This window comes from Psittacula echo (genome assembly GCF_963264785.1).
Source record: "Psittacula echo genome assembly, chromosome: 5".
Taxonomy (NCBI): domain Eukaryota; kingdom Metazoa; phylum Chordata; class Aves; order Psittaciformes; family Psittacidae; genus Psittacula; species Psittacula echo.
The window spans coordinates 4,206,329-4,222,281 of NC_137739.1; the positions used below are offsets into that span (position 1 = coordinate 4,206,329).

Genomic DNA, 15,953 nt, shown 5'->3' on the forward strand with positions numbered 1-15,953 from the left:
GTTTCAGACTGCTTTTTCAGGATGAAAGAATCAATCCTAACAAATATTTATCAGCCATAATATTTATCAGTGAAATTAAAGAGTAAGGGAGCGATCAATAATATAAATTGCCCTATTTAGATGAGCACTGAATTGATTAAGACACACATGGCCAGCAGTCCAAATTTCTCCCTTTGCCAATAATATCTGCGGCTATTTATGAATCAGATAGTACCTTTAACTCTGTGGCTGACAGTATGCCATCAGTTTGGCAAGGTTCAATAAGCCTAATCATACAGGTTCATCAAATTCAGTTTCATGGAAGTGTTTACAACTGTTGTGCTCCTGTATGTGACTCATAGTCCAGTATCATTCCCCAGTCTCAGGCACACTACAAATGATATCCGATGTATGTGATACCATTAAACTCAGATGGACTGCAAAACATAGAGCAAGCAAATCAGCAGTAATGATACTAAGTTTGTAAACAAACAAACAAACAAACCCCAGTAATATATATAAGATATAGTACTGCTATACTTGTATACTGCTATAGCTTGTACAGGGAAACTTTAATTGCTGCCATGAAAAGTCACAAGGGAGATGTTAGTGTTAACGGGATATGGATGAAAATGGAAAACATGAGAGTTCATGCATGCAAGTTTCAGTGGGGACAGGGCTTCATTTTTTTTTTAGCTCATCACAATCTGTGACTCAAAAGCCTTGGGCAAAACCTATCTAGTGAACCATCATCACTACAAAGCAACTTGCCTTTTAACTCTGTCGAATGCTATTTTATTCATTTCCAATTGAAAACACCTCTGGAGATGCACATAAATTCATTGGGCTAACTCTAAACTGGCCTCCTACTCCACAGAATGCCTGAGCATCGCAATGCTTGAATCACAGGACTAATGATGTGATGCAGCTAAACTCAGATGGACTGCAAAATATGCAGCAAGCGAATCAAAATTCATTTAGCATCAGCAATACTGGGTTGTTACAGTCAATAATGTTTTACCTTCCCAGCAGCCACATTTTTACAACAGCTACCTACTTGCATCATCAGTGCCTCTTGATGTAGGGAATGCTAAGGCTTAAAGAAAAAGAAGCTCAAAGAAGCAGAATCGTTAATCTGTGTTGATTTCTACTAGATCCACTGAGGACAACCATAGGAGTTTGCCTGTAGTGTATTTTGAACCATTACAAAGAGTTTCGTCTAAAGGCAATATGCACTTACGTGTTAATTCATACGTCGTTAATGCAGAGCTGCTGTTCACTGTCTTGAAGCTGCTTTGGGCTATTCAGGGTAAGCAAAGCAGAAAGCTTGTTACAGTGCAAGGAAATAGTTATTGCAAATGATGTACAGCAGACAGAGGCAAATGATGCAGCACACACATACACAGTTTGAGCTTTAGGACTATACCTTGAAGGGCAATAAAATCACATCACTCTCTCATAACACATCGAAAGCATGTCACTCACATGGGGCTGTTTCATTTCCTCCTCAAACAGAGAATCTCACAAATATACAACACAGAAATGTTCTGACACCTATATTAGACAGAACAAATGTGTAAAAAGGAAACAATTTACAGGGGGAAATTCTCAGCGTTGTATTACCTCCTCATTTCTCAACATGCAAAATTCAAAACCTTAAGAGCTGCAGGGTGAAGACCTGGAACACGGGCCACAAAAAGCCAACACTTACAATAGAACAGGACCTGTTTCTTTAAGTGTGTGTTAGATTCCCCACAGTTTCACTTACAGAATTCAGTATTCCTGCTGTGAGTGAATTGTAATAGTATGCTAAGCTGTGCAAAACTGCAGGTCAGTGAGGAACAGAGGTGTTAAGGTGAGGATTGTCATATTATGAGGAGAAAGAGGGAAATTCCTCTTAAAATACACTTTTCTCCACCCCTTTCTCTCTCTTGACTTCCTGGAGAAGTACCGCACATTTTTTTCTACTCTACAGCTATTACGAACATAGCTGCAGGGCCAGCCAAGAAAAAGGAAAACAGGAAACCAGTAGGTTTCACAGGCTCCCTGGCTTGTGAGACTAGAGAGCATCCAAAGTCATTATTTCATGATTATATACATAGTCAGCTTTTGTCTGGAAAAATCCCTTATGAATACTTACACCTGTAGGAGCTTTACATCTCTACTCTCTCTCGGTTAAAACTCTGTGCAATCTGAGAAGTCTCATCCAGCACTGACTGCATAAGTGAGGTCAGAGTTAGGTGCTTATGTTATATTTAAAGCATCCACTTTTTCCATACCCCCATACAAACTACTCTCCCTTTGTAGAAACCATATTTATGGGCTCAGGGAAACATGGAAGAGGATTTAAGATATTAGAATAGTCTCACTCAACCCTATTCTGCTGCTCTTGAAGTATTATCTTATTCTGAATATTCCACATCAAGCAGGACAAAAGCTGGCCCCTCTGTGAGCATGTCTCATTCCTGGACCATATATATCTGTCAGGCTACTGAGTGCTCACATCTTTGCCTCAAATCATCTTATTCTGCCTATTCTTCCCTCTGATTTCCTTTCTAGCTTTTGTCTAAAAATCCTTTTCATTTTTCTAGCATTCCTCTCCACCTTCCTTCCATGTGAGCCAAAAAATCCCAGTGACTAACATGGCAAACATGCACCTTAAAATTCTTGCTCATTTTTGCTATTTACTTCCAAAATAGGGACAAGCACTTTGAAACTGTAAAAATTCTAATTCAAATTTCTCCTCATCTGTTTTCTGATACTACAAAACCAAACTGTCAATTATAAAAACTACTAAAAAGTAACAAGAAAGAAAAAGGTTCCCAGCTGAGGGAAATGAACACTCTCTTTTGACTGATGGCAGAACAAAGTATACCAGGATAAACATGAAATGGAGGTAGCAGAAAGCAGGAAATCAGAGGCTATATGGGGGACAGAACATCAGTTTGAGCATGCTGGCATAGATTTGCGTGTACCATTACAAGTGATGCTGATCAGACAGAAGTTACAACCATTTTCCAGCAACTTCAGCCTGAGTTTGTAAAAGCTAGATTATCCCAAGCACTCTTAGACACAACTGTGTGTTACTTCCATGAGGCAAGAGAGCATACAGTGCTCGGCATAATGACAGATTACCATTCTGGGGTATTACAAGGTTCAAACCAGAGGCTTACGTGTGAGCTCTGCTCTTAAAGCTGAAGGGCTCTGGATGGTTTTGGTTTCTGTTCCAGATCCAGTGTCATAATCCAGCTCCCGATAGTAGATCCGGTATCCCAAGAGCAAGCCATTTAGACTCTCAACTTTGGGTGGCTGAAAAACATTCACATAAGAACAGGCTTGTTCAGATGAGCATTGCAACAAACATCCATCACAACAGGAAGTAGCTGACACTGGTCCTGTGCAAAGGGACACAGTGCTGTCTGGTGAAAACAGACATGAATAATATACAGGGAATATACAGCATCAAAGGTTCTGTGATTTGAAAAACACAAGTTAAAGGCAACTTTGATGATTTCACTCAGCTGTGGCAGTTACAAAAGGCTCTTTATTTAAGACTGACACCTGATGTACTACACTAAGAGCTAAGCTCCTTTCCTTCTTGGTGCGCAGAAACTTGTGTGTGATAAAGAACATATACTAGCATGCCCCTGAAAGTGCATAGTGCTGGCCACCAACAGTGGAACAGCAAAACAGTATTTCGCTTCTTCTGAGATGAAAAGAAAGAAATTATTTTGTCAAAGACAACATTTCTATAGTGGTTATTTTCCTTGGGGACTCTTCATACAACATTCTTCATTTGGCATGATTTTACTGAGAAGACATGAGAAACTAACAAAGAATTGGTGTATTCCAGCTATGATTAGGAAGATGAAAATACATCTAGTAGCCTCAGACAGGTATTTAGAGAAGAGTCACAGTATAATGGACTCTGGTGTGTTGCATAGGTACAGTCCCATAGGCAAACCCAGGTCTCCCCCATAACAGCTTGGAGCAGTACAGGATGTATGACCACAGAGCTGACCCAGATATGAGGGTTTTTTCCTTCTGCAACATGCTGGAAGATGCTCAAAGACATAGTACCTCAGCAAAGATTATCAGCAGCCTCTCGCATCTTCTTTCAGATAGAGATACACAGCCAGAACACTGAAAAGGAGATTTTTGTCTGAATGGCTTGCTTAAATAGAAACAAGCAGAGGGATTCTTTATGTTTGGTGAAAAAAATTACTTTCATGAGTCTAATACAGGCTAAGAACTGCAGAGAAGAAAAGATGCCCTGAGCCATTTATCTTCTAAAGATTCTTGTACTGAAATTTAAGAGGCTGAAAGTATAAATGAAAAGGATTTTAATGATGATCTCACCTTTAATCCAGAAAGATCCCTAGCAGTCTTGAGAACTCTACTAAGGAAAACCTGCCCAATGTGGAATTAACCGCTGGTGTGAAACGCTGTCACAATACAAGGTAATACCACATGTAACTTTAATGAAGAAAGGAAGACTAGGAAAGGGGGAAGATATTTGGTAATAACCTAGTACTCTGCTTCCAGAAATGACAAGAATTTTCCATTGCTTCATTATGATGGCAAGAGGACAGAGCAGACAGTCCTGTCTCAGGGCAGAGGCTTTGCTTTGGCTGAAGGAATTAAGTAGAAAGATTGCAGTACATGGAAACCAAAAAAGAAAATTATGTGAAGCAGTGTGTAAAAAAGCTACACAGCTACCAGGAAAAGGAGGAGAAATACTCCTGCAAGAAGCAGCCTTCTTTGGCAGTTGTCCTGCCCAGAGCCTGCTGAAAGCAGTCCAGTAGTCCTAAGATCTTGCTGTACTTGCTGTGCATGGTTGGAGAACCTCATTCATCATCATTTTATGCTCATTATTGTGCTCTATTCTTTGGAGAAACTCTGACCACCTTTCACTGTTATTTAGCATCTGCCTTACCGAATGACCTAGGAACGAAGATTGTGAGAGACCTCAGGAATCATCAGGACTAGGTCTTCAAGACTGCAGAAAGTCACCTTCTTAAAGTCCATTTCACAATCAGAAATTCCACCAAAAAACATGGTGATTTTTCTGCTTCCCAGTATTCCTATTGGAAAGCTGTTCCAAGCCTCACTACCTGGGTGGTTAGAAACCTTCATTTAATTTCCAATCTAAATAATTCATAGCTAGTCTATAACCATTTGTTACTGTGCAAACATTGCCTTTTGGGTTGTATTGTTCTTCTCCCTAAGGGGTTTTTACACCTGTGATGTATTTTGAAAAGGGCAATCATATTCCCTCTCAGGCTCCATTGTACAAGGCAAATAAATCAACCTCTTGTACAACAGCCTTACCTAATCTCAAATTAAGCCCCCTTGTCCAAGAGACTAAGCAAATAGACCAACCAAAGTGACAGCCTTCGCCAGGGCTGCCTGAAGACATGATCACTCAGGTACCAGCTGAAATGTTCTCCCCTGCAAGGTGGAGAAGATGAGATCTGGTTTACTGGAAATTACTCATGTATCTATCATGATCCTTTTTTTCTTTTCCATTCTTCTAACTTTCCTATTTGGTTTTCTGTATTATACTGCAGTTGCTTTAGCCCTGATGATGCTGTAGCAGAGAAGGGCTCCACAACACAGCAACATCCTTGCCTACCTCCATCCTGGCAGGGAGAAGTCACAACACAAAACATGAGGTGCCTTCTCCAGACAGGCTAGAGGGAAGCACTATCCTACCAAGATACAACTTGAGTGCATCACCAAAAGGAGAAGAGAGGCTGCAAGAAAACAAAGCCTATCCACCATGGAAATAAATTTCACACAATGAAAAATACAGTGACTATTCCATGGATTTGTATTTCAGGTAATTGTTTCCTAGAAGGAAGGTGCTCTTGGAATGATCTAAAGTCTTTTCCTATTTTAACTATTAATATATATTTTTAATAATAATAATAATAACAATAATAAAGGTTGAGGTGGAGAATTCCACAGAATCCTAAAAGGAAAATGCTGCTGAAGCTGAGAAAGAGATTGTTACTCCCTGGTCTGCCATATAACTGCCTATCAGATAAAGCTTAATCCCTCATTGTGGTACAACACTGATTTGTTGATAGCAAGCATTATTTTCCTTATGCTTTCATGTGATTCTTCAGTTTTTCCTTCCTTCAAATTCAGCACAGGAAAGCTTAGAAAATAAATGGCTTGAAAACTGCCTTTCTCCTTGCCATGGAAATGATAATTCCTTCCTGAAAAGGGTACTCTGCTAAAAGGTCAGGTCTTCCCCTTCCTATCTGTCTTTCATGGACAAAACTCTGCTTTTGATGTAATGGATTATTTAGGGGTTTGCAGGAAGGCCCGAGGGATCTGCTGAAATAGGTAAAATGATTATGAGTGGCAGCCTGTAATGTTGTACAGAAGTAAGAGAAACGTTTTCTTGCTGCTTAAAAAAAAAAAAAAGACAGAAATAAAAAGACTAAAATGTAAGTTTGAATAATTGTTATCTCTAAGGTAGAAGCAGAACTACACGATCCTGATGTTAACCATAATATCCTCCAGAACATCTGAACTAACCTTGCATTATTGATACCACAGATCTCAATGGAAATTACATACTTTCTTCTACTTGAAATTTAAAAATCATGGAGTGATTGGACCCAGCAGCTGAAAGCCCAGATAGTGCATCTCCAGTTTGTTTGGTGAATTATTAACACAGCTCCAAGTTAAAAATGTAGCTTTGCTCAGAAATCTACTCCCCATTTAGCTCGAGTGCTGGTTTCAGTTTACATTATTTCTTAGCACTGTTGTGAAACTTTCCTCTAATTGGAGGCTATTGTGGGACTTGAAGATTTTTGTTTCTTTGAAAAACATAGTATAGTTGAATTACCAGGACCTATTAATACACACGTAGTAATAACATATAATCGTCCACAACTCCCTTGAGAAGGCTCTGGCACAACCCCATTTCATTTTCATGAAATAAAAAGCATCCAATTATCTAAACAACCATCTATTTCACATTAACTACACACCAACAATCAGTCAGTTGGGGGAATGTTTCTTTCTGCAGTACATCATGCCTCACATCCTCTGTCTTCTCCTGGTTTACCTTTCTTCCTTCACTGGGGCTTTTATTACTAGGTGGGATGGTAGATTTACATCTCTCCACAATTCCTTTGGTAAAACTGTTCAACATATCTCCTATTTATTCAACATGCTGTAAGCAATGCTGCTGCTCAGTATTATGCTGCATGAACTTGGGCCAGGAAGCCAGCAGTACAGCCAGGCATATTTTTAAAGTGCTGCTGCATAGCAATAAACAGACCCTCATACATATATTTTTCTTCCAAAAATGCAAGGAGCCCCATCTGTACTGTAAATGCATATGTACATTTTTCACTATAATGTAATCTGTCCAAAGTTATCCTTATTATGTGTGTGAGACACCGTCCCAAGAGCAGGGTGGGCAAAGGCTTTCCAGGATAGGTTATGGATAATGTGCAGTACCCCACTGGGTTCCCTCTATTAATGCTCACTCTGCAAAAAGCAGCCTCAGGCACTGGGGTCACAAAATGTTCCAGCATCTCCCAGGAAGCCACTATTGAAAGATAAAGGAAGGCAGAGGAAATGCCTGTATAAAACGTACACTTGGCATGAATACTTTCATATCCAACTCAGAGATGTTACGAAGAGCTCAAACTTCCTTTCCTTTCTCTGAAGAAATCTCAGGTTTTAGCACTCAAAGAGCCAAAAGGGCATGTGGAGTTCCTCACAGGTATGAACAGGATCTCAGGCACAGCAAGCACTTCTGATTATTTCAGCAGCTGAAGGAGGGAGTATGCGACGTGAGCGACAGTAAGCTTTTGATTACCTGATCTCTACCAATTCCACACTCTGCTAAGTGTTTTCAGTGTAAAGCTGCACATCTATTGATATCAATGGAAGGACAGGAGAACCTGTACAAGCAAGGATCTTGGGCACCGCTACAGAAACTCTGCTAACTCTCAAGCTTTCCCTAATGGGACACAAAGTAGCAGCAATTGCCAGAAATTTCCATCCATTGCTAAAATATATGCCAGGATCAGGAAAATAAGAAAGTAGCTGCAGTCTTTCAACTTTACAACAATACTTTGAAGCTCAAGAAAATGTCCCTTGAACTGTACCATCAAGTCAAAGCAACCAAAAAATTGTTCCAGAAACATCAAAACTTTTCATGTTACTTACCTGCCACTGCACAAGGACAGATGAAGTTGTATGAGGAGTTACTAACACAGAACTGGGTGGTTCACCTGGAACTAAACAAGAAATAAGAGGTAATCAGAGCAGTTATAGCATCAAGGTGGAAAAAAGGTGGCTTTTATTCATCAGGTTCTCTTTCTTCACTGCTGAAGAAAATCTTCTATCCCAGCTACTACATGGTGGGTCTCAAAAGCAACGCGGTGGATGTGACTATTGCAATCTGGGCAGAAGCCAGCCACTTCCCATACATTCCTTGCTCTACCTGTGGCCTTGGCAACTTGGTCAAGAGAAAAGCTAAGGGCATAAATCTGGAGGGAGCTGCAGCATGCCAGCTGCTCATAAACAACTGGATACGCATTTGAAAGGAAGTTAAACCAGCTGCATGGAAGTGTCAGCAAGCTGCTCCCAAATTTTCCATGATATTTTTGCTCCAGCCAGGGCAAGCCCACCTTGTATTCAGGAGTCTGTGTCACATCATCACAGACTATTTTAGGTAGGACAGCTTGATTTACTATGGATTAACTCATTCCTGTGCCCATGGCCTACAGCACATACCCCCAACACACCAGAGCAGCTCAAATACGGCTTATCAGGAGCTGACAGCCCTCCACAATGCAATGCTCTAGTGGTAGCACCACGTTTGCTCAGCAGAATAAACGTACAGTTTGTAAGAAGGTGAGAAGCTTTCCCAGCATTTCCCCGTTGCATTGTGAGGATACCAAGCACAACTCTGGATCCACTGTAACTAAATTCAAAGAGAATTGAAAATAAAATCTTAAATTCTGAAACAGTCAGTGCTGCCTCATTAGTTCCAGCCTGCACTGACACAGCAGCTGCTGTTGAGGAAGGGGGAGAGGCAGGATGCGTTTAAAAGGCTGCTAGGCATGTTATTCAAGTATTACACAGGTTCTTTTTGAACTTAGGATACTCCTGAGCTCTGTCCTCTGTTTTTCTGACTTCAAGACCACCTTCTTTAAACATTCCTTCGCAAAATTGTTTCCTATTTCTATACCTCAGTGTCATATTTAACTAGCCATTCCTTGAGCTGCATGAAATACTGGCTACTTCCTAGCACAATATATATGGATGCACACCAGTATTACCCCATTTCCCAGGCCAAGGGTAAGTAGTGATGCTTTCCCACACTTCACAGAGTTTCTTTCTCCATTCAAGATATCAGAGCTACTTCTGCATTCAGGCACTGACTTTATACAATCAAGGAATTAGAAGCTGATCTCTAAGGCTAAAAATAAAAGCCTTGTCAATGTCATTCACAGTTTATTAGCCCTGATCTACAGGATTAAATGCTTGTGTTTCCAGGAGCTTCATATTCTTTCTTACCTATACCTCAGCAATTTTGCCATATTGCAGACTGATGAGGATTATGTGGGAAAACAATTGAAGAAACTTCTTCAAATGTATGCATGGTTCTGCATTTATTTTTAATGATCTTTTGTAAATTATTCAATTTCTGCAAAGATAATGGTTAGTGCAAAGTTTGGAAGCCAATCAAATGGAACTTAATTCCATTTTGAGACTCCTGAAAGTATGATTCATGATGAGAGGACACAGCAGGACACTTAAGGCTGCCTGCTATTAGTTCAGCCACATCTCATTACTACCTATATCAATCTCCTATGAAGAAAACTGATTTGGCTATAGAATTTTCACTCCACAGTCCTAGTGGAGAATGCATTGCAGCAGATTCGGCAAGCCCAGGAACAAGCCCATTGCCCATCCCATGGTGATTCTCCTCCTTGCTTACCATCCTGCAGGGTTGTGACTGCCTCAGTTTCTGCACTGAAGTCACTGTCTCCAATGTCATTGGTTGCTTTCACTCGCAGTTTGTAAGAGGTGAAGGGGTTCAAGCTGTGGAATGTCAAAAATAAGGTTGAAATCTCCCTGCAACATTGCAAGACCTCAGAACAAGCCTCTACAGAGAACTTGTCCATTGGCACCTAAAGATATTGAGCAGTTTGTCTCTTCTCCACATCTCCTTTTCTTTGCAGCCTCCCCCAGCTTCCTCTGGACATGGGGCTATTTGCACTCTTACTGCCATCAGCATCAACTTAGATTTCCATTAGCCTGAGTTACTGAAGACACTCATGGATTGATAGCTGAGTTAGGCTCCAGAAAACAGCCATGAGTTTGCTGTTCATGGAGTAGCCTATGACTGGGGCTTGTTGGAAAGGACAAGATGCATTGACATTCAAGTTTTCCATGGCTACGCAAAACCTGGCTTTCAAGGAGCTTTGACTGAGATGTCCTCAAAACAGACCCGTGGGTCAGCTCTTGCTCAGCGAATGGATGAGGATGACAAGTAGAGAGGAGCTTGGCAATGTGCCCAGGGCCAGCCAGGGCACAACAGGCACTGGAATTCTGAGCACCAGCCTTCTGGCTAATCCTCTACACTATACTGTTTGATCAGTGCTTTTCATTCCTACTGAATTTCAAATTAATGCTATTACCTGGATTATTTAATAAAGAGAGTAACAACAGGTTCCCTGCAGATCTTTTATCTATGCAGTGCTTTAAGATATGCAAAGAGTGATTTCCAGCTGACATAACCTTTGCAAAGATCCTTCTGTCTTGGCTTGGCAAGGGAATGTGGGGGGAGGCTGATTTTGAGTCACTTACAAAGGCTAAAAATGCAGAGCTGTGAGTTATGGAGGATTTAGCTAATTAATTGGTAGTGTCTAGCCATCAGCTGGCAGATAGAACACTGACTACAAACGCAAGTTACTTGGAAGGAATGATTAAACAGCAAGGGATAATGCATTCTGATGGGCAGCACTCGCATCACCTGTGTACTTCTCTTCCGGACTTTGACAGGAAAATGCTTTTAGCAAGGGGGAGAAGAAATCTCTTTCAATAGTGCCACTCTATTAGGACACTATTACTTACCTACAGCGAATTGAATAATTTGAGTAATCTCAGATTATTTCTCTGTCTTTTGCTTTCAGTAATGCCAATGTCAAGTCTAAATGACATAGTTGGTTTCCTTGATTTTACAGGTTTTGACTGGAAAGATACTGTGTATAATTCAGGGTGGGTGTAAGACTTCCAAGGTCAATGTATCAGGTCTATATTTGTACTTATAATTAACAAGCTTTATTTTTTCTGCAGTTAAGACAAAAGAATAGCAATAGATCTGTATTTTTTGGCACATGACCAGTGAGCTGCCGTATACCGTAGCCACTGATCTTTTTTCTAACAGACCTGAAAAATCTGCATCTGGATGCTTTGAATACTTGATTCTCCAAAAGCTCACGGCCTTTTAGAAATAATCTGTTTTGTACTAGCTCATCAACAGAGGAAATGGACAGCAAAACAAGTACCTTTGCACACATATTCAATTGCTTTCACTGCTGTTCCAAGGACTTTAATTACAACAGCATCACTGAGGATATAATGAAGCCTGAGTAACAAAGTTTAAACATTCTGATGCTATCTATAAACTTCAGTATGGAAAATACAGATAAAAATGGTTCTCATTTCATCTGGAAAAGCTTATATAGAGATAATTGCATTGCAGCATTGAGAATGGATTTTAATACCAGTCACTGCCGAAAAGATTTTTAACTAGTTGTGTATTCTACAGAGCATTGTATAGCTACCTGTGGTTTATGGCCTGAGTAACGTTATCTACGGTGCTGAGCTTTCAGGAAAGGCTTCAAAAAGATGCACTGCAGTCCAGCTTTAATTAGATTTATTGCATGACCTTCCTCAAATCTCCTAACTGCTGTTCATAACACCACCTCTAAAACAGGAGCAGGAGCCTCACTTAACCTCTCTTCCCCCAAAAGACTATGAAGCTGAGTGATGCTTGCTTTGGTTTCCTAACTCTTGGAAGGAGAAAGCGTGGGAATTTCTAGGCTAGCCTGAGATCACATGGTACCTTTCAATAATGCAGGATGTTGCCTCGTGGCTGATGGAAGAGGAATAGGTTTGCCAGTCTCCATTTGGCAGTTCTTGCACTTGGACTGTAAAATATCGTATTGGTGAAGATCCATCACTTCCAGGGACCCACGTCAACAGCAGACTCCGTGATGTCACATCACCCTGGGGGGTCATCACCTGCCTGGGAGGTGCTGGTCGTTCTGCAAGTAAACCACAATTTGGTGCTGCTTTGAGAGGAAATTCAAGCTAACATAAATCATAACAGCTTGATCAGATTTTCATAGTGGTAACACCACAGGAGATTGAAGTGTTGGATTTGCCCAAAGTAAAAAAGCCATCCCATTCCTTAACCTTCTACTGCAAAGACCAGTAAAACTGATTCTGCATAAAAGGTCTCCATTGAATATATACCTTCCTAGAAACAGACCTCAAACTTGGTCTAAGCCTGGCAGGTTAATCACTAGGACCAGCAGCCAAGCAAACCAAGGAAACCTTAATTAAACTCAGCTATGCTTGTACTGCAATTGCTCTTTTGACTGAATTTGCCTGTAAATTAGTTCGCTTTTTAACCTGTGCTTACTACTTTTTAAACTACTTACTACTTGGTACCATGGGACTATGTTCTCCCTCTGCTATGTAGCATCCTTTTCCACCAGCTGGTCCGCAGTTGAGGCATGAAGAAGGGGAAGGGATGAGCTGGAACAGGCTGCTGAGTAGCAGACTCCAAGTGCATGACTTACATCTGATACTGAATTCCTGCACCAGCTCACTCTGGCAAGGAACTGGGAACCACCAGCAGCTCCTGCTGCTGCTGATTCCAAATCCGAGCTTGAATATGGTGCAGAGCTGGGGCTTGAGCACCTGCTGCAGTTCACTTCCAGACCTCTCCAGTTCTTCCCTTCATACCCACTAACCTTGAACCAGCAAAGTCAAACCAGCCAGTGCCAATGCTAAAAGAGATCTCTCCAGAGTAATTACCCGTACACCTTTTAGATGAGGCAGGGAATGGTAATGCAGGTGTAAGCATGCCAGTCCCCAACTGTTCCTATATAGATCTGCTTTCCCGTCACTGTGTCTCTGCACTCCATCGATTTCAATAGAGAAACTCTATAGAGTGAGAAATAATTGTTTAATTGTTTATCATGAAGACTATTGATTCTGATTAAAATGTGTGGCATGTAATAAAGCAGGAATTGATTGGAGACACCATAGTGACTTGCTTTTGAGAAGCAATTCAATTCAACTTCATCAGCAGTTGTTTCCATAAACACACCTCTGCCTGCCCGATTCCTCACACTGCCAGCATGGCGAGCACTTCATTTCCCTGCCATCCCCTAAAACCATTTCCTGTATGTTTTGGCATTTCTCTGCAGCATGCTCTTGCTGACATCAGTGCCCAAACACTTGTAAGCTATTAGCTGGAGGAAGCCCTCAGTGCCAGCAGCCTGTGAGCCAGAGTACAATGCAAAAGGTCAATGCCTTACACTGGCAGGCTGAGACAGGTATTCAGGGTTATTCTATCAGAGGAAGCAAGTGTCGTGCAAGGATTTAATACTCTCTGCTGATAAGCTTTAACCAGCTTGCAGTTTTGGGCAGGTAAGATCTTGCAGTCAGTCTCCCATGACTGGGTTTCCTTCTGCTGCTAATGGGAGATCTTAAAATCTCATGTGTTGCAAGATATACTTCCTGACTGTTTGTACAAATCCATTTGTGTAAGGACTTTATTTATGGGAGTTTAGCCACAGGCAAGTGCTAAGGTGAGCTCTTTGAGCAGGAATGTAAGGCCAGGCCATATGACTGAATGGACTGCTCTTAATTTCTCACTACATTTACATTTTCTGACTCTGTTTTGCCCCGATCACTGGTGTTAACTATTGTGGAGGGCATCACACCACTGCGTAGATCCAAAGCACAACAGAAGAACCTCAGGAGAATACAGCTACAATGCAACTTGGGATCTATAAATCATAGGTATCATTGCAAAATGTAAAGATTTATATTGAGATTATCCAAGGAATTTCTAATGACAAGAGTGACTGATCTTGCTAATTTTCAGGGGAATTTCTGTGACTGCCATCAAGGACTATAAGGATATTAAATGCATTTTTATTAATGGAAATAAAATATCTTTTCACTGTAGAGCATTTATTGCCATATATACAAGCTTCAGGTTGGTTTGTTTGTTTAGTTGTTGGCAGAATAGCTGCACTGGATAAATTTCTTTATCATCCCCTCATCACTCTTGCTGATGTGAGATTACACATTCTTCTCTCTACACTTTACATATGGGATCACTTCAGCTAACTCTCAGTGCCTTAGGACTTGGTTCCATAGCATGCACAGAGACAGAGGAGAGCCATCCATCAAACAGAGAAAGGGTTCATTTTACAGTATGACTTGTCTATTCAAGATAACCCTAAAGCATTGATAGCAACAAGGGATCATTGTTCCCACAGTGGAGCTGGAAGTTCTGCCTTGAGCTACTGTGTATCCAGCAACAGCCTGTTCATGGTCTGAGAAATGTAAGCGCACTTCATTGAAAGGAAAGGCTCTGAGCTTTGAGTGCTCATATTATTGGCATGGTAGATCATTTTTGAAACTTCCACATAATGGACTTTAAACTTTGACAGCAATCAAAGACAACGGTGGGAGAAACCTTGAGCTGATAAATCTCTTTGATGGACAGTATCTTTAGCTGAGGCAGTTTAAGTTTCCTAATACAGTCCTAGAGGTTCTTTCTCTGAGGACTGCACTGTTAGGCACTGGGGAGGCTGCACATGACCTGGAGAACTGTGCCAGTGGGAATTTTAACAACAACCACGCAGGCCAGAAGCAGCTGAATTGCACCTCACAGCTCCTCGCTGCTGGTGGTTGAACACCAGGCCAGTATCTTCTCTTTTAGAAGAGTTATAGGAAAATAATAAGGAAGATATTGTGGGCAAATAGTATGGGAAATCCTTCCTCTTGTTCTAAGTGATTTGCGAGGCGTAGAAAGGACTTAATGCAAGAGTTTGCTAAGTAAGCACACTTTAAGAACTAAAACTAAATATAATTGGTTGTATTATAGAGCAAGGCCTGGGCAAAAAAGCAAAAGAGCAGAAAGAGCTTGGGCAAAAGCCAAGACTAGGCACATAAGCACATGCAAAAGTGGTAACAACAGTTGAAAGACATCAATGGAAGTGTGCCCTAATTACCTGTTGAAGTGTGCTTCTCGCTGAACTGTGATTTTTATGAATCTCAGAAGTCGCATGGTTCTAATTTTCCAGGAAGTTTTCTTAAAGATCTATATCCAACAGTGCAATGGGTCAGGGTGGCAAAAAATCCAGTGATGCCCAAGGGAGTCATGCTGGCATATGGTACAAGACCAGAGGAAAATCCACACTCATGCTCTCTATCAATATATTCTCTTTTAGCATTGAATTTTAAAAATAAGGAATGCTCATGCAGAGGTAGAAAATACATTTTTTTCTAAATGGCAGCTCTAGCGATCTAAGACTGCAGAATGGAGCAGTTACTTGAGCCAAAGTATTAGAAACAATAATGATGCAGAGTGGATTCTGCAGTACTTTATGTCTTTCACAGTTTGATATGTTTGGTATCAAAGCATTTGGTTTCATTTATACACATGTAACTCCTGTTTTCTTCAAGTAAGTTCCCTACAGAATAGAATTTCATCAGAGATTCAGAATGCAAATAACCATTTTACGGCTGATACAAGAAGGAGAAAAAATCTGGGCAATCCAGATGCAAACACTCCGCTTGAATGTGCAGCACAGAAAGGCCAGAGTGATTACTAACACGTTAGGTCAGGACTGACATACGATGTAGGAGCTGTGGAGAAATCCTGCAACATCACTTCT

General features: G+C 40.8%; 1 protein-coding gene across 1 annotated transcript in view; it reads right to left on the reverse strand.

Moving 5' to 3' along the window:
• The window catches only part of SDK1 (sidekick cell adhesion molecule 1), a gene marked incomplete at both ends in the record, with an annotated part of 410,080 nt that overhangs the window by 43,713 nt on the left and 350,414 nt on the right, over positions 1-15,953 (reverse strand). Inside the window, 5 exons of the mRNA XM_080619378.1 lie at positions 1,220-1,279; positions 3,153-3,288; positions 8,179-8,249; positions 9,959-10,062; positions 12,092-12,293. Coding sequence (XP_080475504.1) covers positions 1,220-1,279; positions 3,153-3,288; positions 8,179-8,249; positions 9,959-10,062; positions 12,092-12,293 — 573 coding nt within the window. The remainder of the gene's footprint in view (positions 1-1,219; positions 1,280-3,152; positions 3,289-8,178; positions 8,250-9,958; positions 10,063-12,091; positions 12,294-15,953) is intronic.